General features: G+C 34.5%; 2 protein-coding genes across 4 annotated transcripts in view; one reads left to right on the top strand and one right to left on the bottom strand.

The window, feature by feature from the left end:
- Positions 1-25,431, top strand: part of ZnT63C (solute carrier family 30 member 1) — a 76,146-nt gene that overhangs the window by 3,752 nt on the left and 46,963 nt on the right. Inside the window, exon 1 of one of the 3 annotated variants that reach the window (XM_072522432.1) lies at positions 14,702-15,008. The exons of the other annotated variants lie outside the window; for them this stretch is intronic. The gene's annotated coding sequence lies outside the window, so the exon portion shown is untranslated. Of the gene's footprint in view, positions 1-14,701; positions 15,009-25,431 lie in introns of those variants that run through there. 3 annotated transcript variants of the gene reach the window in all.
- LOC140433626 (protein FAM200C-like) lies at positions 15,887-17,285 on the bottom strand. The gene is made up of 3 exons (XM_072521608.1): positions 17,184-17,285; positions 16,765-17,130; positions 15,887-16,474 (listed from the first exon to the last, which is right to left on the bottom strand). Exons 1-3 carry the CDS (start codon positions 17,283-17,285, stop codon positions 15,887-15,889), a joined length of 1,056 nt encoding a protein of 351 aa, XP_072377709.1.

Here is a 25,431-nt window from a genome sequence, read left to right as displayed (position 1 = left end):
GCAATAAACATGTCACCTCTTCTGACGGTATTCCCAATTTCTTCTCTTGAAATTTTCTCACTGAAGGTACAATTTCTTTGAAAAAACAATTTTTGAAAATATCGGAGGTGAACCATGCTTTCTTAGAGCTATAGTATGAAAGGGGCATATGATGCATTATGTCTTTTAAAACTCTAGGTTTGCGAGATTTGCCAACCACTACAAGTGTCAATAAACGCGATCCATCAGCGTTAGCATAAAGCAGTGCCAAGATCCTGTCCTTGCTGATTTTTCTTCCAGAATCCGATTTTTCATATTTGGAGGCTTGTGCGCTTTCAGGCAAAGTACGCCATAACAAACCAGTTTCGTCAACATTGTAAATCTGACATTCTAATAACATTTCATTACTTACTTGCTATATTTGCTATTAATTTTTGCCTAAAGGGTTCTGTTTCTTCTTTTGGTGCAGTTGAAGCTTCGACGTAAATTCTTTTATTCATGATTCCGTGCCTTTTACGAAAGCGCCAAAGCCATCCATCACTTGCTCTGAATGGTATGTCCATATGATTTGCTAATTTAATTGCAGCAAATTTCAATTCGACTGCTCGGACCAGGATCCCACTAGAACGTTGTTACCCATACCATTTTAAGATTGCTTTTTCCAGTGAAGTTTCACGAGCCAATTTCATTCGTTTTCCAAGATTGCTATGCTCTCCTACATCACACATGAATGCAAATTTATTTATTTTGTATTTGTTTTTTTTATGTCCGAAAGTTTGCTTTTTTATGTCGTATTGATTACATATATGAGACGCATGTGTAATACTAACAGTATGTTTTTATTTATTTTACATTTGACCGGATTTTTTGTCCGTTATATCCGAAGTCCGTTAAATAGAGGTCCGTTATATCGAGGTTTTACTGTACTTTCATCCGATTGCGAAAATGAAATGAAACTGAGCTTTCATAGTTTTTGCCAACAAGTTTTGGGTCTAATGGCCATTACCCAAATCGACAAAGAGACATGTTTGCTTTGCGTGGACAATGGGGATTAAAATTGATTCGCTTCTCCTAATGACTTTTAATGATCTTTATTTCCCAAAGAATGTGTTTACAATGGAAGCTATTGAAAATTAATAAATATAGATAAGCTATCGACAATGAGTTTTTGATATATTTTACTTTTTTTATAGTGTTTTTCTTCATGTTAAATATAGTTCAACAATGTAACTCTTATTTATAGATTCTTGATATATGATTCTTAAATCCGGTCCTGATGCGCCGCTCGGGGCAAACCGGCAACGTGGTCGGCCGTTCTCCCGTAAGAAATACATTGCCCATCTTACCTGCACTACGTTCTAACTGTGGCTTCTACTATAGACTAATGCCAAACGAGCCCCGAGATTCTTTTAGACTAACCTGTTTTTAACTATGAAGGCATTTTGAAAGACAATATTTTTTTACTTAAGCAATGATTGTTTTTTCTTAAGATTTCGAAATGTTAGCAAATGCATTAGAGATAAATAGTCTGTATTTTTTAATATAATAAATAAGTAATTGCAAATATTTTTCATTGTATTTTTGTTTTCGCATATAAGCACTTGTATCAACATTGTTGAATTAAATGAACCACCTTCATGATAGCAAATAGGTTTAACAATTATGGGCTTTATACCACAAAAATATAGATACTGGTTGTTTGTCTGCGGTTGGTAGTTATTTGATTGTTTATATTTGCCCACCTGTAACAAAACATTTCCCTGCTAGTATGAGTAAAACAAAAATACAATAGGTTTTATCTTCCACTTATTTACTCATGTAGAAATTCTCATTGTGGTTTTTTAACTGTGTTATTTTTCATAGCAAGTGGGTGTATTTCATTTTATAATACTTACATATTACATAACCAACTCCCTTCAATGTAAAAACAAATCTATCTCAAAAAAGTAATTTGAAGAAAAGTAGTTAGATAACAGAATGGATAAGAAATTACTTAAAACGAAACTATAACAAAATGAGAAAAGAGTTTAAGCCAAGAATAGGGATCTGTAAGGATGGAGAAGGAATTATCCTAGTGATACGTCCTCAATCTTGAATTTTTCGACGCAAAATTTAACGGCCATTATATTGAAGAAGCAGATAACACCATAGCAGATCGAAATGATTGGAATCTATTCAACCCAAACGAAAGACCACCTACCACTGAAGAGGTTGTCCAAGCCATTAAAAAGCTTAAAAATAATAAAGCACCAGGAACTGATCAAATTTGTAGTGAGCTCTACAAGAATGACAGCTACACAGGTGTGACAGACAACTACAGAGGTATAACTCTGTTAACAATTGCTTACAAAATACTAGGAAATATTCTCTACTAAAGGCTACAAGTACACAGTTGGCATAGTTGGAAAATACCAAGCCGGATTTACTCCAGAAAAATCAACAATTAACAAGATTCGTTCAATAAGCCAGATTCTCTAGAAAACATTAGAATTTAACATTGAAACCCATCACCTATTCGTCGACTTCAAGGGAAAAGGACTATACCAATCAATACGTTAGTTAGGTATACCAGAAAAACTTATCCGATTAACAAGAATGACAATGTTTAACTTAAAAGCCAACGTTAGAATCTTCTTCTTCTTATGGTGCCCTATCCAATTAGTGGATGTTGGCGACAATTCTGGTATACTCCTCTCGGTCTTGTGTGACTCTAAAGAGTGCATGGGCATCGAGGTTTGTCCAATCCCTTATGTTTTTAAGGCATGAGAATTTCTTTCTTCCGATGCCCCGTTTTCCTTCTATTTTCCCTTCCATAATAAGCTTTAAGAACTGTTACTTAGAATTTCGAAATATATGTCCCAGATAAGCAACTTTTTTTATTATTGACAGCAATTCTCGTTCTCTGCCCATTCGATTTAATACTTCGACATTTGTTGTGTGTGATCTGTCCAGGTAATTTTAAGTAGTCTTCTAAATACCCACATTTCAGAGGCCTCCAATCGGTTCATCACATTGGCCTTTATGGTGCAGGTTTCTACACCATATAGCAGTATGGAGTAAATGTAACATTTTACAAAGTGATATCGAAGCGTTAAGTTAAGGCTGCTGTTGCTTAGTAAAGTTCTCATATTAGTAAATGCTGTTCTGGCTTGCTCAATCCTGCTATGTGTCTCTAATACTGAATCTAGATCTTCAGTTATCCAACTACCGAGATATCTGAACTTGGACCTTTTGGATGTTCTTATTGTTTATTCTTATATTTAATTGCATATTTCGTGTTCTGCTTAATGGGCTTGAAGATTAATACAGACAAGACAAAGGTAATGGTAACCACCCAGTCGTTCTCCTTCATAGTTTATTCTATCTATTAGTTGCTGTAGCGCTTCTTGGCTATCAGCTATTATGACTGTATCATCAGTATCGCGAAGATTACTAATAGTCTATCTGTTGATTTTGATTCCATCTTCAGTGTCACTTAAGGCTCTATCCAAAATCGTTTCAGAGTAAAGATTAAAAAGGATGGGTGACAGAGCACAACCCTGTCGTACACCTTTTTTGATTGAGAAATATTATGTAGATTCCAGTCCTACTCTCACAGATGCCACTTGATTCATATAAAGGTTCTTTATGGTTTTTAAGGTCATTCTCATCTATCGAACGTTCCTGGAGCAATCTTACTAATTCTGAATGATTAACACAATCGAACGCTTTCTGGTAATCTATAAAGCATAGGAAGACATCTTTTTGCTGATCTCTGCATTTCTGAAGTAGGACAGTTAAGCTATAAAGTGCTTCTCTTGTGTCAAATCGTTGTCTGAAACCGAACTGTGTGGGGCTAATGTCTCTTTCATATCTGTTGTATTCTCTTGTGTGAATTATCTTTAAGAAGAGTTTTAAGACCTGGCTCAATAAGCTGATCATTCGGAATTGGTCGCAACTATTAGCGTTTGGCTTTTTTGGGATTGGTATAAAGGTTGATTGAAACATCTTACGATATTGTCATGCGTATGTTGTGGAGACTGCCAGGTGTAGAGTCTCCGAGGTGGCAGTTTGTACCAGGTATTCGCAATGACTAATTTTTTTTCTTGACAGAACTGGATTAGCATATCACCCCTCTCGTTTCGATCTCCCTAAGCCAAAGTCACCCACGACGTCTTCAACAACGTTAGAATACAGGGAGAAACTTCTCAATCCTTTGAGATAAAGGATGGACTCAGACAAGGAGATGCCCTGGCTTGCCTCCTATTTAACAGTGCCTTTAAAGAGGCAGTCCAAGACACACGAATTAGAGACGGCGGTACTATTTATAATAGATCGATACTAGGGCGTAGCAAGCGAGATGTTGAGCAATATTTTCTAGAATTGGAAACGGCGGCGAAACAGTTCGGTCTAGTCATCAACGAAGACAAAACCAATTACATGTTGGTTACTAAGGATTCTATAGCATTTGGAAGTCATATCTTTGAACGTGTTGACAACTTCACATACCTTGGCTCGCTAGTGACTACTACTAATAAAACAAGCGAATACATTAAAAGACGAATAAACCTTACAAATAGGGCATAATAGGGACTCCAAAAACAATTCCACTCAAGAAATATCCAAAGAAAAACTAAAATTATTATATACAAAACCTGTCTGAGGTCGGTCCTCACATACGGGGTGGAAACGTGGACTCTAACGCAGAAGGATGAAAAAAATATCTGGAGCTACAAACAATCAAGGACAGTGGCGCAACAGATTTAACTTCGAATTATACCAACTCTTTTGAACCAGGTGTCATAACGTTCATTAAAACATAGCAACTTATATGGGCCGGACACATAATACGATTGCTAAAAAGCTAACCACATGAACACCTATAGGAAGAAGAAGCAGAGACCGACCGTGAATTAAGTGGTTAGATGGAGTTGAGATCGACTTAGGGATACTAGAAATCAGAAAATGGCAATACGTTGCCAGAAACCGAACATAATGGCGACGAATCTTAGAGCAGGCTTGGATTGCCGAGCCAAAGATGATGATGAGATACTCTGTTGTATTTTAACTGTTATTTTTCATAGCAAGTGGGTGTATTTCATTTTATAATACTTAGATATAACATAACTAACTCCCTACAATCTAAAAACAAATCTATTTATTCTTTTTTATAATTTTTTCAATGAGATTACAGTCGTCTATTTCTGAACGGCGGAAATACTATTTTTTATTTTAAAATCAATTTATTTGAGTAGTCCTGTATAGCTATAAATTATAATATTTTCTATTTCTAGGTTAGTTGTCTATAAAAATATGTCCACACTAATAATCTTATAATGTAAATAGAACAATCTATTATAGGTCACAATAAAATAACATTAATAATAACTAATCGTGTCTAATCAATATTTACTTAACAATTAACAAAAATCAACAACTATATCAGCTATTGGTTGTTTTCTTTTATATTTACAAGATTCCAATAGTGCCAATGTACAACATATTTTATTGAGACATGAAGGATAAATAAAAATTATGATAGAAACAGTCAAATAAATAGCAATACGATAATCAATTACCTAGAACAGCACAATGGGTCGTAAATAATTTATTATTTAATAATTAATTAAAAAATTCTGGCCGCCGATGTAAATACGAGGATAGTTATATACGAGGGTTGTCTTTTTAGTTTTGCATATACGAGCTCTAACAACTAAATGTTCGGACAAACGAAAAGTTATCTTCACGATCTTTCCTATTGAACCAAAGAACGAGATGAATAATAAACTCCTGGACAAACTTAACGCACCACTTTAAATAATCTAAATATTTACAATATTAACACAAAATAAAACTAAGTTACATTGAAATAATAATAAACACCTACAAATAAGTCCAACATGACTTTACCATGACCTTAATTTGCCTTATTGTTTCTTTAAAAATTTGTTTTTGTCGGAAATGCGTAAATAAGCTAGCATAACACCAAATTGCAAAAAGAAAAAAATCAGTGTAAAGTAACACAATAAACGACGCATTTATGCGTCGAAGCATGCTTGATATCAAATGTTCAACAAAAGTTAGCGGAATATTCTCCCATTCTTCAATAACGGCCTCAATGAGTTGGTTGTGATTGGCAATAGGGAGTCTACGACTTCGAATCTTTTTTTTTTGAGATAGTCCCATAGATGCTCTATAGGATTCATGTCCGGACTGTTAGGTGGCCACTCTAGTAATGGAATATCAACATCATTTAGGTAGCCAATAACGCTATGACCTATCACATGAGGACGACCGTTGTTTTGCATGAATAAAAAATTAGGTCCAAGAAACGGAGCAAAAGGCATTACATGTTCGACAATAATATTGTCTAAGTAATAATGGGCATTCATAGACCTCGTACGTATGGGGACCAACTCCGTACGAGCTTCAAAACAAATTCCCCCCCCCCCAAAGGTACTTTAAGAGAGATATTGCAGCTGGCAAACCTTTCTCCTCGCCTTCGTCAGACACGCTCACGACCATCTGGAGCTTTTAGGCTTACTCTAGTCTCATCGGAGAAAAGAACTCGTTTCCAATCATCGATGGTCCAATTTTGATGCAATCTTGCAAAATTCAATCTCTGAACCCTGTGTTCTCTGGTAAGCAAGGTTTTTTGGCCGGTTTTCTGTTGCTCAATTCTGCTTCATGTAAATGTCTTCTAACTGTTCGAGACGATATCGTGACATTTCGAACATCTGGTAGTTCATTTTTTAGCAAATTGCTATAGCAAATTGTGACCCTCTTATCTCTGAGCGCACGTTGTCTCAAAAAACGATCATCAATTTGATTAGTGCAACGTTTTCGCCTTTGCCCTGGTCATCGATGGTACTACCCTGTTTCATTATATCGCCTCACCTTGCGACTGATGCTGGAATGATGTCTTCCTAACAAACCTGCAACGTATCGCATTGAATATCCTTCATCTAGGAGAATCGATGCTCGCACTGCCTCCTCCATCGACAAATTTCTTTGGCGGTTCATGTTTTATTTGATTGTTATGTAAATGAACTTCTAAACATGCATTTAATGAAAAATATCACAATAAAAAGCTTGTTTCTCACAATCACTTTGATTTACTTAATCGGTACTTTTTATGAAAATGTTAAGTCACTTTTAGTCTAAAACGAAGTTTAATACAAATTATTGTTAAAACAAGACTATTATTACCTTACATAACAACTGTCACTGTCAAACAAGGTTTCCATAAACGTATTACGTAAACTTACAGTAAATTATCAATAAATAAAGATTATTGAGAAAGATATGGGTGGTGCGTTAATTTTGTCCAGGAGTTTATATTACTCTATCAATAATAACAAAATATTGAAATGGCTCTGTCCTTATAAACTTTAAATTGCAGCGTTGGCGGCAAAATAAATGAAAATGTTGCATAACATCGTGACAACGATGTTCCCCAAAGAACCGTCGCAGATTTGAAGAGTAAATTAGGTGAATTATGGGATAGTTTCGACCCTCACTTGTGTAAATCCTTAGTACGAACAATACCAGATAAAATTGCTGCGGTTTTAAAGGCGCTTGACGATGTAACCCCATATTAAAGTAGTAATTTCTTGAATTGACGCTGCGATTTAAAGTTTATAGAGACAGAACCATTTCAATATTTTGTTATTAATGATAGAGTTTATTGTATTGTTGATCTCGTTCTTTGGTTTAATAAGCAAAGTTGTGAAGATGAACGTTTTCAACAAATTTTCGTTTGTCCGAACATTTAGTCGTTGCCATAAAGATAAAAATATATAGACTTAAGGTAGTGTATTGCTTTTCAAAATATGTCCCACCAAGATCGATACACTTTTACATACGTTCAAACCAATTGCTAAAACAATTCCAGTCTTCAGTTGAAACCTGCAAAGTCGCTGTTTTAAAATCATCGATGGCTTCTTCTGGCGACTGGAAAGCTCCAAAAACTCTATTGTCTTTTGGGTAGTGTGAGTGTTGTTCGTCGGAAAAAGTAAGGGTCTTATCACCTTCTGATCCTCGTACGCTCTGCAGAGGGCTTCTAATATCGTGTACGAAGGATCCTGTGCCCAAGTCCATTTATGGGTAAGGACTTGTAAAAATTGTAGACTTCGGTGTCTTGTCTTACATGACAAGTTAATCTTCGTCGAAATAGTAACATCATTAATAGTCGAATACGATCTAACCACAGAGTATGAATTGGAACTGGAGCAAAGCCCCTAGAGTACAGACTCTAGGAGAGCCCGTGAGGGACTGACTTGGCTGATCAACGTTGTCTGGTTGTTCTTTTTCTGTTGGTTGTTTTTCTTTGTAGCTTTAGTCCTGCGGAGAAGGTGGTGTCCAGGGTAGTCAGAGGTGAAAGAGTTTGAGCTAAAACGGTCCTTTTCAGAAATTTATTAGTAAAAATTATATAGTTATGAATTGTGAATGAATTTAATTAATAGGACGGCTGCATTGGATAGGATATGTAGAAAGAATGGAAGAAGGCGAAATACCAAACAAAATATTCAAATATATACCAGTAGGAAAAAGAACAAGAGGAAGACCGAAGCTGAGATACTTAGAACAAATAGAAAATGATATAACAACCTTAAAAATAAAAAACTGGAGAAAAAAAGCACGAAACAGATCAAATGGAGAAGAATCCTGGAACAGGCCAAGACTCAAAAGGGTTGTCGAGCCAGTGATGATAATGATAAATGTTATGAATCGCGAAGAGGGCAGCTGTGACTGTAACCTCAACAATAGACAGATATAAATGTGCAATGGGATCGGGATCAATGTATTCATCAGATCGTTGCTGGCAAGAGTCAGCATTTGGTGGGTAGGAATAGAAGTTTGCGTTTGGGGTGTCTGTTGAATACATTGCCAAAAGATGAGCAGTTAGTATTAATGATATTTTGGGCTCTGAAGTTTTGGCCACGGATGATTTTGATTGTATAACTACTGCTCAGAGAGGAGAACCTCTTATTGATGGGCTGGATATTCGATGTATAAGGGCGGAGGAGTAGTCATGCCGTTTGTAATTTACACTACGCAGTATTCCTTGTTCCAATCCCAGCAGTTGTTGTGTAATGCTGTGATTGAACATGGCATAAAGATTTGCTCTATATTCAATCACCGGCCTAATAAATGTTTTGTATGTGAGTATGAGTGTACGTGAGTATGTCCGTCCGACTCTTCTCCTCACGCTGTTACGGGTTGCAGCCATCCAGTTTAGTGTTTCTGTGAATACCATACCAAGGTACTCTATCTGGTTAAGGTCGACCAGGTCAAGGTGATTTTGTTACGAGAGCAGTGTCGTCTGCGTAGAGTAAAGTGAGGGTTGGCTGACCTGAAAATCGCCTATTTTTATATGTGCGTTTCGAGCAATATTTAGGGATTTCCAGGTCGATTAGCCAATAGCAAGGATTCGAGGGTGGGCAATGCGCATCGGAGTGCGCACTAGTCCATAGACCATTGCACTTCATGACATGAGCACTTGCATGGTCCTGATGTATGATGATTCGCCGTTGTGTGTTGCTTTGTCGGAGTTTCTCGATAACTTCTGGTAAACAAACGGTTATATACCAATCAGAAGTAACCGTTCTTCGATCTTGTTGACACACGACCAGATTTTGACACAAAAGTTGAGGCCAGTTTCTTTGACACACTTCGAGAATGGATCGCTTTTGTTGGTTTTTCCTCATCGTGAAACACACAGCGGACTGGCGTTTATTTAGACTATTTTGTTAGCAGATAAAACATCCAACGGAAAACCAAATTCGTAATACCCAGTTTTTCATACAGGATCTTTTGGATCGAGGTCTTTGAAATGCCCAAAGATGTCTCTATCCTTAATTAGATGAGTGGAGACTAGACACTGGAGCAACCACGTTGAAATTCGCAATACCAGCGGGAAATAATTGACTGGTGTGATGCTTTATTTCAAAACAGAGAACAGAGACCATTTCAGTGAGAAAATTGTAAAAAATTATTTCTCAAAAATGTTCTCAGCTAAGATCCATTTTTCGACCGACTTGCTAATTTCAAAAATTCATTGTATGTACACGATTTGTTGTATCGCAATAAAACTCGATTTAAATCAACAAAAGATTGAGGTTACATTTTTGTCGGAAGAGTTTATTGATGGCGTCCTCTAAGCGGCTATATACAAAACCTCGTAAATACAAAATATGTGAAAAATACAGTAGATCCGCTCAATCTTTGCACATTGTCATCATTCGTATCTATTATAGGAAATAAACAAAACAAAACAAATTTACGTCGGTTATAAGAATTAAAAAATGGGTAATATTACAATGGACGTTTTTATATGCTTGTCTTTTATATATTTATTGCATTTTGAAAACTGAGTATCCATTTATAAACGTGATTTTACAATTTTTGAAAACCTGCAGATTGTGGAATAACAATTCCATCAGGTCCATCGATGCTCCATTGTATCGTTTTTAGTTCTGTAGTTGTTCTGTTCTAAAACGATGGAAAGAGCATTTTTAGGAACTCTTAAAAGCGCAGAAAAACAACTCGAACCAGGAGACGAAATAATCTTCTTCCTCTTTATAAGAAATTCTGCTTGTTCATTGGCGAATTAATACCTGTCGTCGAATACTTCTTTTGCCGATTGTTGACTTTTCTCTTGCTATTTTGACGACACGGGTCTCCTATATTCTGCTTATGTGGTTATTTGATTCTTTTTTCTATTTTGTGCCCAGTCATTTTACTTCTCTTTTGACTTATCAGCGTATTTCCTGTAATTCTTCTCAGTGCTTTCATCGCTGCCGTTTCCAATAGCCTTTGCGTTGTGGCTGTGTCGGGTCTTGTTTCTGAGGCATATGTCATTATTGGTCTTACACTGGCTTTATAAATTCTTGATTTCATCTCAGTGTTAATGTGTCTGTTTCGCCATAGAGTGTTAGTAAGGCATCCTATCAGTCTATTTGCTTTTTGTACTTGATCTCTCACTTCTTTGTCCAGGTCTCCATAGCTGGACAGTGTAATTCCCAGGTATTTTATTTCCATTACTTGTTCAATACTGCCATCAATTTCTATTTTATATCTGGTTGGTTCTTTGCTGACTACTATTGTTTTAGTTTTCTGAGATGAGATTGTCATATTAAATTCTTTTGCTCTTATGTTAAATCTGTGGATCAGTCTTTGCAGACTATCTTCATCTTGGGCTATCAATATTGCGTCGTTTGCGTAACAGAGTATTTTTATTTCTTTGTTTCCCATTCTGTATCCTCTTCATTTGTTATGCTTTTGATAATTTCATCCATGATTAAATTGAAGCGCAAGGAGTCAATGAGTCCCCTTGTCCTATTCCGCTGCCTATTTCTGTAGGTTCTGTAAGTTGTCCATCTATTCTGACTTCCATTTTGTTGTTTTGGTAGATGTTTTCGATAGTTTTTATAATATTTAGGGGAACTTCTCTATTATACAGAAGATGGATTACATATTTGAGTCTTACTCTGCCAAACGCTTTCTTTAGGTCAATCAGATACAGAAATGCTGGTCTATTATACTCTAGTGATTTATCAGTAATTTGCTTTATAACGAATATTGCATCTGTACACGATCTTCCACTACGAAAATCCTGTTGTTCATCTGCTAAACTTATCTTTTGATTCATTAGCTCCTGTGAAAATTTAGTTATAATTTCTAGGGTAGTATTTAACAAGTTTCTCTGTAGTTTTCTGGCAGTTTTTTTCTGTCCTTTTTTTAGTAGTAGAATTGTTCGATTATTCGTTAAAAGAGACAAAATAATGCACACATAAAACACAACACAGCAGGAAGTTGAAGGATCCTGCATTAAAAAATAATATATATCTTTAAACGACTAAAATATAACAAAGCGCAGGGCTCCGGAATAACTGGAGAATATTCCAGGAAAAAAACAAAAGTGAAAATATCTGGTAGCATGTTTTCTGCGTAGATCTAAATGGAAAAATTCTATTCAGTCTTATCTTTGTGTATGTTTAATAAAAGATTTGTTAAAATTAATATAAAAATGTTAGCATGTTTTTGCTTAATGATAAAGAAAATTGCACATTACGGAAGAGATTAAAGTTTCAAGGCTGTCATATCAATAACTACATACACTTATTCTTAATATAATTTTGTCCGGTTTTAATAGGTAGTTCTTATTGTTTAGCTAGCTTTTATCATCTTTGCAGTATTAACTAGTTTCATAGTCCTGTCATATGATTTGATATCAAAAATCCTAATGCTTACAATGGAATCTTGTATTAATGTTGAATGTACTTAAAATTGTAAAGTTATCTTGACAAAACATATAAATTTTGAACACATCGTGCTAATTTTGATGTTAGTTTCCCAGCGTGGTTTTTTTTTCGGTCGTGGACGATGCTTTGTTGCACTCCCACAGCTGATGTTTTTGGTCTTCCTTGTTTTCTTCCTGTATTAAGCTACTCTTCGGACCCTTTTCCTTCATTCGGCCTACGTTGTGACCTTTCCTTCATTCGGACTACGTCATTTCTCTACCGTTTCATATACCTACTATTAATGCAGGGCTATCTGATCATGAAGCAGTATATACCAGGTTTAATACTCTCAACAAACCATCCTCGAAAACCCAACGTTTAGGTAGGATTGTTTTCGCTCAGAAACTTTCTTAGAAATTCAGGCCAAAAGTACACCAATGTTAACGGTAATCTTGTACAGGCTTGCTGTTTAGGTCTATCTTGCAATCCATGTAGACTGAAATGTGATGATGTTACAAGAAAGAACACAGATCTTTCTGTCCGTGGTTATAATCCGTGGTTATAATCATTCATTTTATTTGGAAAATCGTGATCAGAAAAGAGAGGGAATGAAAGAGACTTTTCCAATTATAGAGGTATTAGTGTGACGAGCTCTGTGGGCCGGTTGTACGGCAGAATATTAAAGAAGAGGGTTGAAAGACAGATACAAGATATTGAAGAACAAAGCGGCTTTTGTACCGGGAGATCCTGCCTTGATAATATTTTTATCATACGACAAATAATTGAAAAGCGTGTCGAAAGAAGTAGAGAGACCCATTTGGTATTTATAGACCTTGAGAAAGCATATGATAGTGTCCCGTTAAAGAAAATGTTTGAGGTCCTCGAAAGGTCCGGATTGGATTCGACGTATATCCGAGCGATATATAAATTATACGAAAATGCAGTTAGTTGTGTAAAAATTGGAACCAGAACCTCAAATTGGAGAAATAAATGTAGATTTATGGGCATCGAAGTGGGACAATAAACTCTGTATACATTGTTATTTGCAGATGATCAGGTGGTGGTTGCAACCGATGAGGAAGATATAAATTATATGAATCGAAAATTATTTGAGGAATATGCCAAATGGGGGCTTACTGTAAACATAAGCAAAACAGAATATTTAAAAATTGGAGGAAATACCACAGATCTGAGGCTTGAAAACGCAGTTATAAAAGGCTGCAACCAGTATAAATATCTAGGAAGCATCATATCAGCAGATGGCAGAGTTAAGATAGATGTACAAAACCGAATAACCCAAGGGAAAAAATGCATCCGAATACTGAATTCATTACTGTGGTCTAATAAAATAAAGATGCATACCAAACTTCGCGTATACAGAGCAGTTGTAGAACCAATTACCACATATGGTGCTGAATGTTGGACGATGACAAATAATGAACGAGATAAAGTAGACGTTGTGGAAATGGATTATCTTAGAAGGTCATGTCAAGTATCGAGAATGGAAAGAATCAGGAATGAGGAAATACGAAACCGTACAGGAATTAGAGATACTCTTTCAGATAGAATACAAGGAAGGCAATTACAATGGTATGGTCACGTGATGAGAATGGAGGAGGAGCGGTGGCCAAAGAAAGCCTTAATGTATGTTCCGTCAGAAAGAAGGAAAAGGGGAAGACCACCAAATTCCCGGAGAAGAGAAATTACAAAAACAATGCAATCTAGAGGCTTAGAAGAGGGAGATTGGAGAGATAGGAAAAGATGGAGGCTGAAATGCGGGAAGCGGCAATCGCCGTAGGACCCCCTTATATGATGATGATGATGTGATCAGAAAAAAAAAAGAATGTGCAAAAGATTTTTTATATCCACCATTGGAGTTACTAATAGATGTATTCAATCTGTTATTGGAAAGACGGAAAGTGGCTTTATAAGCAACGATCAAAGAGGTAAACATAGCATGCATAAAACATTTTGTAACCAAAACTAGGAACAGGGTTCGTTTCTTGAATTCCGACAATGGAGAGCCACTATTGTCAAAGTCAATATTAGCAGTTTTTTTGCTGTGCCACTAAGTATTGCATACGACCGACGTTATAGTCTGCTTTATTGCATTTGTTAAGTATTTTGTACAGTGATTTGTAAAGACAAAGTGATTTGTTGGTGTCACTTTGGTACTAATAACGAAGAAGAAAATCATTGTTAATTTTATCGGCGATATCTCAATCAATATTTTTTTTTCGAAAAATTTTTTTCTGCTTACTGTTACAATAAATATAAAGACGACATTAAGTTGTTAAGCTACCTAATAAGGTATTTAAAAGACATATTCTGATAACCTCATTAGCTCCCCTCGATATTGGATCATACCAGAGTCCTAAGAATAGACAATTTGGCTATCAACGTTTATCTTTTCAATCTCATAATTCCGAAGGCCGTCGATGCGATTTATACAAAACGATAACAAAATAAATCCCTTTCTCTTTATCTTTGCCAATCTGTTTTTATCGCCGCGTGAGAAAGGACATGCTTTTTGGGGTACTATGTGCCGTGTGTACAAATGATTAATTCGCTCGATTATGATTCGTGATAACGCGTAATACTGTCGTGCCTTGCTGCTATTATTCAAGGCGAAAATAGAATAAATTATATAAAAAGAAGTCTCCAGGTTTATGTTTGTTGTCTTTAATAGACAAATCACTATCGATAAGAATCTATGTATCATCGGTTGCAGTTGCAACAATAAAAAGTGATATTTTAAGAGTTTATTGTGCATTGTTGTTTAATCTTGGTGGAATAATAAATGAGGTAAGATTCTGTACTGTTTTTTTGGACGTCTAATTCCAAATTCAGACAAGTAAAAAAAATTATTGATAACAGCTTTTATGACCCGTACAATTACTTCAGTTTAAATTTTCATTTACGTCTGTTTGGTCCTTCAAACATAACGTGTAGAAGTTTCAAATGAGCTAAGTGCCAAAACCAAGATTTTGGGCTGTTTAGTAAAACCGTTAAGAAAACGCAAGGATTAATTTTGTTTGTTTATTCATACAAAAAATCTGTATATAACAAAACGAAAAACTTAATCTAAAAGTATAATAATGTTATAAAGAAACGAAACGTAGAATTTTTTTTTGTGCTATGTAAGTGCCCACCTACTTTTCTTCAGTAACGGGGCGGAATAATCATTATTCAGCTGTGTTAGCCTTGTTCAAGCAAGGTGTTTCTGAACAGGAGTTAATTAAATTAACGAGTCACTCAAATGCAAGCTCTCTAAAACCATATCTGCAGCTGCTCAGAACAACAAATGAAGCTGGACCTTCGAGTTGCCAAATGCTACAGCAGCGGTCGGGGAACATTTTTAATCATTACCCCAAAATATTTTTGTGTAAGTTGATATTACCCCATGGCGAAGAGCAAGAAAAAACGAAATCGCCTCTTTTTAGCATCTTTCATGTTATAGCCCCCATGATAATTTTGAAAAGAAAACAATAATTAAAAATTTAATTTAAACATCATTTATTCAATTTATCAATGTAATACCTAGTAATCCATAACTTTCACCCCCACAGAAAATATAAGTAAATGATAATTTCTTGTTATTTTGTCATACAAGAAAAATATCATATGAATTACAAAATAACGAGAAATTATCATTTGCTTATATTTTCTGTGGGGGCGAATTTTCATGGGAGAGGTTTCATGTTCGATACAATTGCTTCAAAATTGGGACTTGGTGTAAGAGCGATTTGAACACAGTCTTCAGCGTTTAATCGATTTCTGTTCTTCGTTTTTATGTTCATTAGAGTGGAAAAGCCTTGTTCGCACAAATATGTTGTTCCAAATGGCAACAATTTTTTAACCCCATCTTCATGTACAATTTTGAAAGCCTTTGCAGCTTTTGACATCCAAAAAGATAACAGAGTTGGTTTACTCTCAAATTGAATATTAGATCGAAGTTCAAGAATTGCTTCTGCTAAACCTGAAGGTTCTTCTGGTATCATAGCAATTTCACATGTAAAAGGATCTGCAATGCAACTGAGAGTAAGTGTATCAAGATCTGGAAAGTAATCTGAAAACCGCTTTCTGAGTTTGATAAGATGTCTTACAATTGTATCCTTGATGTCAACAAAAGTAATATTTTCGCAATCTTCCAAAAACAAAGCTAACCTTGAAAAAGTAGCTGTCTTGTTCGGTTCTACTTTCTGTCTCCAATATTGCAGCTTTAACCCAAACGCTGACACTATTTCTCTCGCTAAAATGATATTAATATTCTTTCCTTGCAATTCTTTGTTTAATATATTTATACTCTCAAAAATGCCCGCTAAATATGCGAGATATGCAACCCAGGAAGAGTTTTTAACTTATCTGCGAGAATATTTTTTTAATCGACCATAAAAATTTCGACTTCAGTTTTGAGAGTCCATACTCGATTTAGTACATTTCCGCGAGAAAGCCACCTTACTTTTGTATAATAAAGTAGGTCCGTATATTCAGCTTCACCGTCCTGACATAATTCACGAAATAGCCGCGTGTTTAGTGCATGTCCCTTGATAAAATTTACAATCTTGATGACATCATGCATGACAGCTTCCAGTGTAGGTTCTAAATATTTGACCATAAGGGCCTGGCGATGGATCATACAGTGAGTAACTTCAATATTTGGGTTATTTTTTTTTACAAAAGCCGAAAAACCATTAATATGATCCAGCATAGCTGGAGCTCCATGCAAAGATTCAGAAATACAGTTTTCCCATTTTAAACTTTGCGCATTGAAATATTCATTTACTTTATTGTAGACATCAATTCCACGAGATCTCAACTCGAGAGGAGAACAAAACAGCAATTCCTCTTCAAAATTATCTACACCTATGTAGCGAACATATACCATTAACTGTGAATTGCTACGAAAATCAGTTGTCTCATCAAGCTGAATAGCAAAATATTTAGCCTGTTTAATACGAAAATAACCTGTTCCCTTACATTTTCTGTTAATATAGAAATTTGTTCTTTCACAATTTTCGCAGACAAGGGCACTGAATTCAGTTTCTTTGCTTCTTTTTGACCACACATAATCTCTGCCATTTTTACAGCAGCTGGTTTAACCAAATCTTCACCAATAGTGTATGGTTTCTTATTTCGTGCAATCAATTAGGCTACTTCAGAGCTAGCCCTTGATGCTGGACGCCGATCAAATGTACCAAACAAGTTGCTATTCAATATTTGTCTTTTAACAGGTATTTCTAAATTTGCAAAGTATTCTCGCGGTTTGGAAGACAGGTGTGAATGCAAATTATCTAAATTGTAAATGTTTCTTCAATTGACTTTTTTTGAAAGATTCTGAAGTCAGTACCTTCACACATACAACACACTCTGGTTTCATTGTACCATTGTCTTCTATTTATGTAAAGCCGTAATTAAGGAATTCGTCTTGGTATGTTCTTTTTCTATTTGCTGCCATCTTAAGGGAGACAGAAAATAATAGTTGTAAAATACTTGAATTAAATTTTTAAATTGCGGCTTACCTTGATCGATATATCGATGATTAATGATAAAATGGTGATCTTGTCAGCAACTAATTAGTAAAAACTTGCTCTCTGACTCGTCAACGTATTTGTATCTTGACGGCATAGCACGAAGTGAGCAGGTAGTCGGGGCCACTAATGTCTAGAGCCTGACCCACTACTCTGAGCCGCGTAATGTAGGTTGTCTATTATGAATTTGAATCGGGGAAATTACTGACAGACTCACGCATGACGTCCGACATCGGATAATCTTTTTTTACTAAAATAGATGTTATAATATTTATTTTTTTTCCAAAAACGAATTGTGATTATAGCAGGCAATTTTAGTTCTATCATATAATGATTTAATGACTCCCTTTTTAACATTTATGTTGTGATTTGATTTATAATTCAGATATATGTTCATATGCGCAACAAAAAATATTAAAAGCCAGAGCTTTTCCAGGAACTAACCATCATTTAATAAATAATTTTTATATAACTCTGCTGAATAATGTATTTCGAAACGGGGAAATTATTCATTTATAGATATTACAAAGAAAAGGTCTCTAAAACGTTTTTAAGCAAGTCAAAAAAATCACATTAAAAGGCATGAATGAATCAAATATGTAGCACCTTTTTTGTAGATGCATTATTCAAAACAAACTGAAAAGTTATTACTATAAACAGGGATCTGTATAGCTGTGGCTATGCTTGACTTAAATAAAACAACGATTAGATAGAAAAAAAATCACAAATTTCATTAAAATGATCTATATTTTTTAAATGTTAATATAATTTGATACATTGATTTGTATATGTAATATTTTCTAATTAAGTTTTTATATAAATAAATAGTCTATATATAAATGTACCATTAGATAAAACTTTGAAAACAATTAGGACCAAATTACAAAATGATAGATTAAACTAGAACCAATTTAAATGTATCAGCTATAACGGAACTGTTGACATTATCTACTGACAACACTTATTTTCATCTAAACAATGATTTCTATAAACAAAATTTTTGGGCTATGCTTTAAATCCATTATTAGCTAATATATTGATGGAAGACTTCAAAACAAATATTCCTAATCAAAATTTAAAGCCCACAATATGTTGGAAATATGTAGATGATCTGTTGGACACACTTCTGATTAATATAAATAAAAGGTAAGAAGGAGCAGTCAATAAAACTTACAATGGAAAAGAAATAAAATAAATCGTTGCCTTTTCTGAATGTTTTAATCTCAAAGGAAAATAGTGGATATTATGAGACTCATGTATACAAAAAACCAACACATATGAACATATATCTAAATTATAAATCAAATCACAACATAAATGTTAAAAAGGGAGTCATTAAATCATTATATGATAGAACTAAAATTGCCTGTTCTAATGACAATTCGTTTTGGAAGAAAAATAATTATTAACATCTATTTTAGTCAAAAATGATTATCCGATGTCGGATGTCAGCCGTAAGTCTGTCAGTAATTTTCCCGATTCAAATTCATAATAGGCAACCTACATTACGCGGCTCATAGTAGTGGGTCAGGCTCTAGACATTAGTGTCGGGGCCGGGACTGTGCTTTACCAGAGAACAACCGAACACACACACGTGTGTTCGGTTTTTCTATGGCTTTAAAAGATATAACTCGAGATATACTACGCAAAGATATAACTCGAGAACACTCTAGTGGTGGAGAGTAAGATGGCGTGGCCTGCATATGTCGCTAAATTGTTTAAGTTGAAAAAATACTAACAGGTTTATAAAATAGCAAATTAAGAATATATACTTTTTACTCACAAAAGTTTCATTTTTACCCCCAAAAATTTAATTTTTACCCCATTTGGGGTAATTTACCCCGGTTCCCCGACCGCTGTGCTACAGGGTCAATAATACACAAAATTATGCTTTGGTAGAAAAGAATGGGCAAATTACTATAGCTTTTAATAATAATTGTACATTTAATAATGTTAACAAATAAATAAAGATTATGTTTCGTTGATATGGTGCATTAATTGTCTCGTGAAGTAGTTTTGTCTAATCTCATTCGAGAGAAAATTATTTACCGGCCAAATTTTCTTCTGGTTTTATTCAAGTTTGTTGCCTTTTGGCAATTTTCGCTTATGAAATTTTGACATAATCAATTGACTGACGTCTTGTGTCGAACTGTCAAAATTTAATTCGCTAAAATTGCCAGGCAACAAACTTTCATACCAGTCGAAAATATTACCGGCAAACTTTTTTCTCTTATATTAAATATATACGACAAAAAAATATTTAATTAAAAAAAAACATAAATTGGTTTTCTTTGTGGTAGGAAGTATTTTCTGCGTATATTGATAGTGAAGTACAGTTTTTTATATTCTTCGATTAACCGATGAATCATGCAACGCATACATTTATATTCTAACAATTATACACATTGTATTGACAAGAAATGACGCTATATTAAAAAATAATCTATTTATAGCTATTACTGATATAAATAATAAAAATTTAATGATATTTTAGATTTGATTTCTTATGCGGTTTTTCGTTGAATACTTATGTTAACAGCGAGTAATTCCGAGGTGAATGTTTTCCAGTATACGTTAAAAATATATTAAATATTTGAAGTTTTCTAATCGTTATTTTCTGGAATTTTCCCATTTACACGTACAGAAGAAACAATTATGTAATTATTAAGGTAATTTAACAAAATACAATTTTACGCAAATGTAATTAAATTACAGAAAGTCAGGCGTTGTTGCGGTTACTGGGAACTCGTTTGATTACTGTTTGTTGGAAGCCTTATTCTCCTTCTGGATTACCAAATCACTTGTTTACATGATTCTAAGGCCAAACGGGGCCATAACGTCATTGTTCTGTTGCTACTACAATATTATCTAAAATAAACTATACAAAATTAAAATGGTTACTAAATTGCATGTGAAATATGTAATGTTATGTCAAATATGACATATTTGGCTTATTTTCAGTTAGTTATTGTCGTATTAACATTGCTCCACTATAAAAAATCATCCGGAAATCGTTTCATAAATAGTGTTTATAATATAAAGCAGTAGTTGACAAACTTTTTTAATGCAGTAAAACATTTTTATATTCTCATTCTATTACAGGAATTAATATTAAACTCAGCAGTCTTTCGGGTTGAACCACGTCGATTATCATTGTGCCGAGCTTTTGACATCCTCTTCGATGTCTTCTTCAGGACTTTCGAGGTCTCAGTATCCCGAGCCCCCAGACACTTACTAACCAATGCATTACTGGTGCTGGGAATAGAGGAAGGGTCATTTATACTGTCGATGGTGACGTGGTTTGGGTGGAGGTTGGGGTGGGGGTTAGCGTGTGTGATTGGCGCGAACATTTCTGACAGGATTTTAATTGACTGGTGGAGCGGACGGTATTTTCTTTATGAGAAGTCTTTAAGTCGTAGGTAACCGTATGCCGTCATCTCTTTTATTGAGAAAATTTGGCCTTTTTTTCAATTTCTGTGGCTTTTCGGATAGTTCTTGGTTTATAGAAGCGGAGGGGGCTATGGTTCTTGAGTTTTCGAAATCAATTTTGTGACCTGTATGGAGCTGGTGTTGAACTAGAGCTGAAATTGAATCGGAATTGCGAACAGAAATGAAATGTCCATAAATCCTGTGTTGGATTCTACCATTTGTTTGACCTATATAGGATCGGGAACAGTCTGCACGAGGAATTTCATAAACTCCGTGTTGTTAATTTGGAATGTTGTCTTTGATTGATCGGACAAGAGATGAAAGTTTTTGTTGGGTGGTAAATATTGTCTATTCCTCTTGATTTTAGAATTTTGTCGAAATTCTAAGCCTCCTGCTGGTCTTGAAGCAAATAATAGAGGCACTTTTAGATCAGCTGTCTGGGGAAAATATTGAAATCCTGATTTTTTGTAAACCGAAATCATCGAGACGCTCCGCTTTCATGCTCAAGAGATATCCGTCACAAGTTTCCTCATTCACAACACCGACCTGTCCTTCTAAAAGTGGGTCTGGAAATTCCAATAATTATATCCGTACCTATTAGACCACGATAAAATTTCAATAAGGGTGACTGGAATAGACACATTGTACAGTTAGACAAGTCTGTTAAATGGATCCCTCCAGCAGTCAACAACTGGGGACGGCTTATAAGAGCTATTATATTCCAAGAGGTTAGGAACGAATATATTTATATCAGGCTGGGACGATCATATAGAAGTAATGTACAATCAATTTCAAGAACATGAAAACTCGAATATGGCTTATGAGTTATTATCATTATTTAACGAAAAAAGATCATAAATGGATCCATCAAACTAAAAATCTAGACTTTAGAACAAGTTTACATGTTGTATAACGGACTCTCCTCGTCGAGTAAATGGACTTTTCCAACTATTTCGTCACGATCGCCTCATAAGTTTACTATAGAAAAAAATTAATACGCTAGTATAGAAGTTTCGCTTAAAATTTTGCAAATAATATTTATAAATTCAACGTGTATACAACAATCTCAATTATTTATCAACTCAGTACAACTATTCAAATTAGTTGTACTAGGGTGGAGTATGTACTAATCAGTGGTGTCGTCTAAAACTTTTCATAATCTTTGAGTGCTACTTGTCAAGATAAAAAATTATAACGAAATATACTTGAGTAGAACAAAAACTGATTTAGAGATAATTTTAGAAATTGTAATATCTATTTTTAACAGAATATATCAAAAAATTCAAATTTTTTATTGTGGCACGTATATTCGTGTTGGTAATTTATCACTGGATAAGTAGGTTGTAAAATAAAAACTTAATATTGTATTAGGAATACGAAACTCGTTATTGAAGCCGACGAAACAGATTTTCACAATATTAATACATTTAAAATAATTTAAGTCGGTGGTCTCCAATAAACGCCGTATTCGTGCACCGTATATAAAAATCAGCAGATTTAGAGCGTGTTTGTGTCGAAATGTGGCCGGTAAGAAAATGTGCGCTAACAAAAGAATAGGGGAAAACCTATTTTACTATAGCATTCTTTCATTTCTCCAGTTTGCTACTGTATATTCGTATGTGCAAATAAACATATAACTTTTCAATATAGGCGAGCGGTTTACCCCTAAAAAGACGCTTAGGAACAGAATACTAAATGTTTTTTGGGTTTTCTTCCGCACCAAATCTTTTTTATTCGATTCTATATATTTTTTCAAGTTCAAATGTATTTTTTTTTATTTTTCCATGTGGACCGGAAATTTTTATTAACAAATAACTTAAACAAAAAACAATGTTCCGAATCGCTTCTAAAAAACTGCTAAATGAATTACAATTCTGCACAAAACTTTATGATTTTTAAAGCTTCACGTATAAGTAATAATATTTTGAGAAGGATACGTGGTTTCTATCTTGCTAAAAACAAAATTTTAAATTTAAACAAAGATTTCTAAGCGCTGCGACTGTACACGCTTATTACCATATATGACGGTAGGTTGCTCGCAATGCACATTCGAACTATTTGGTTCCATGTTTTGAGCAAGATGGAATCGCAGTAGACATGTGTTGCTGTCCACAGTATGGACAAGTGATTGATTTTTCAGGGCATTCGTTGCTGAGGTGTCCGCTTTTGCAGCATCTCGAAAAGTACTTAGTATCGGTACGTAATTGCTTGATCTTGGAATCTCACAATTTAAGCGTTCTCCTTCAATCTTGATACCGTTCGAGACAGCATTAACCAACTTGATGTCAGGGTTTGTAAAATCTCTAACGAAAGAGGTGAGCGATTAGTGGAACGGGCAATTATATGAACTTTTTTGGTGAAAGGGAAGTTGTTTTCAGATAAGTTATCCTCGATTTCTTTGTCTGATATTTGTCCACTCCGCAATGACTAAATGAAAACTTTGTTGAGTTAGGGCGGGTTGAGGATTGTTTGGGGCTTGAGATCTGGATCTGCGCCCGGGTTTATGAAGATGTTGGTAACTCCAGTGATTTGCCGTAGTTTTGCCGTGAGATCTTTGAGCTCTAGAAGGTTCTAGAATTCGTAAGAAAGCTGCCTTTTGGGCTAGCAAGACTTTCATCAGCCCTTGATAAAAACAACCATATAACTAGCACCACCCAATGGTCGATTTTTATCTGTGGAATTGATAAACAATTTTGTAACAGAAGAACTTAATTCATTTGAAAATCTCCATGGGACTACAAAAGGTGAATATATATTTTTGCAACTATTAGATGTTTTCAATATGTACTATCGCAAGTGGGAAATTTAAAAAATGCCAGGAGTTACGTATTTTATATGGGATACTTCTAATAAAATATTTTGGCTATAACACCGAATATTGTGCTGAAGGTATTTTCTTGTGGCATCAAGTAATTACTATTGTAATGGGAATAAATCACAATTGAAGTTTAAAATAAGTTTATTGACGTTTTAATTTCCACTTGGAAATCGTTATCAAAATGATAACGATTTTCGATATCATTATTTCCATTAAATAGTAATTATAACACCAAAATAAACGCGTAAATGGCATTTAGGTAAAGGTAATGCTGTTGAAAATATTCGGCATTTTTTAAGGAAAAAGAAATAAATAGCTGGTGATCGATTTGAAATAAGAAAATGTCATTGTATTTCTAGAAAAACGAAAAATCTGACAATTTAAATACTATCATAAAGTCGACCGTATTAGAAAATCATCACAAACCAAAATTTATATAAAGCGTACAAGCTTTATACAGGGTGTTTAAAAAAAGGTAACTTCGCATTGCCTCTAGGATAGGTAAAAATTTAAAATTTATTGGGGTTTGCTTAGTAAACATTTTTTGTAATGCCATCCCTTTTCAAGATAAAGGGTGTTAACGAAAAAAATTTACACTTTAAGATTTTGCCGAATTTACTGGCAACATTGTAATGGAATTTTATACGAATATGTTTTGGAAGCCGATAAATCTCATGAATTTTTTCTGTTTTTATATCTGACTAGAGGGCGCTAGTTACAAGATTCGTACCAAGTATCATTCAACATAATTTTTTTAAGGGTCGAATTGTTATTCAAAATTCCAAGTGAACTATCATACAATTTTACACCAAAAAGGTACTTTTGGTAAAACTCGATATTGTGTACCGTTTTTGGAATATTTTGATTTGTTTTACCAAGAGCACCTTTTTGGTCTAAAATTGTATGATCTTGAAGTTCACTTGGCATTTTGAATAATAATTTTAATCCTAAAAAAGTTATGTTGAATAATACTTGGTACGAACGTTGTAACTAGCGCCCTCTATGAGGGTCTGGGATACACCAGTTTCCAAAAGATATTCGTATAAAATTGCATTACAATGTTGCTAGTAGTTTTGGCAAGATCGTAAAAAATGTGGTAACATTTTTTTTCTTCAACGCAAATGAAAATTTTTACCAAGCAAACTCCATCCAATTATTTTTCAGTTTTTACCTATCCTAGAGACGGTGTTATATTTGTGGAAACACACTGTATATTATGTATCTGTTCCAGTCGATCAAATATTTTTGAAACACCCTGTATATTATGTATCTGTTCCAGCCGATCAAAGTTCTCTCATGATACTATGTAACTCACTGATAATTGGTATCTAAATAATAAAGAAAGTCTCTTAAGAACTCGATTACGATTCTTTTATTGGCACTGATGTTTTTTATAAGATTACTTTTTTGTTGTCACACATTTTTTCTACATATAATACAATTTGCTTGT

The sequence above is a fragment of the Diabrotica undecimpunctata genome, chromosome 2, assembly GCF_040954645.1.
Source record: "Diabrotica undecimpunctata isolate CICGRU chromosome 2, icDiaUnde3, whole genome shotgun sequence".
NCBI classification, from domain to species: domain Eukaryota; kingdom Metazoa; phylum Arthropoda; class Insecta; order Coleoptera; family Chrysomelidae; genus Diabrotica; species Diabrotica undecimpunctata.
Note: the sequence above shows the minus strand (reverse complement) of the source record. Positions and strands in the feature narration are given on the sequence as shown.

Coding starts and splice junctions, on each gene's coding strand:
- LOC140433626 (XM_072521608.1), bottom strand. CDS start 17,285: ATGGCAGAGATTATGTGTGGTCAAAAAGAAGCAAAGAAACTGAATTCA. Junction 17,131..17,183: donor TTTCTATATTAACAGAAAAT/GTAAGGGAACAG, acceptor TTTGCTATTCAG/CTTGATGAGACAACTGATTT. Junction 16,475..16,764: donor TGCATGATGTCATCAAGATT/GTAAATTTTATC, acceptor TTGCAAGGAAAG/AATATTAATATCATTTTAGC.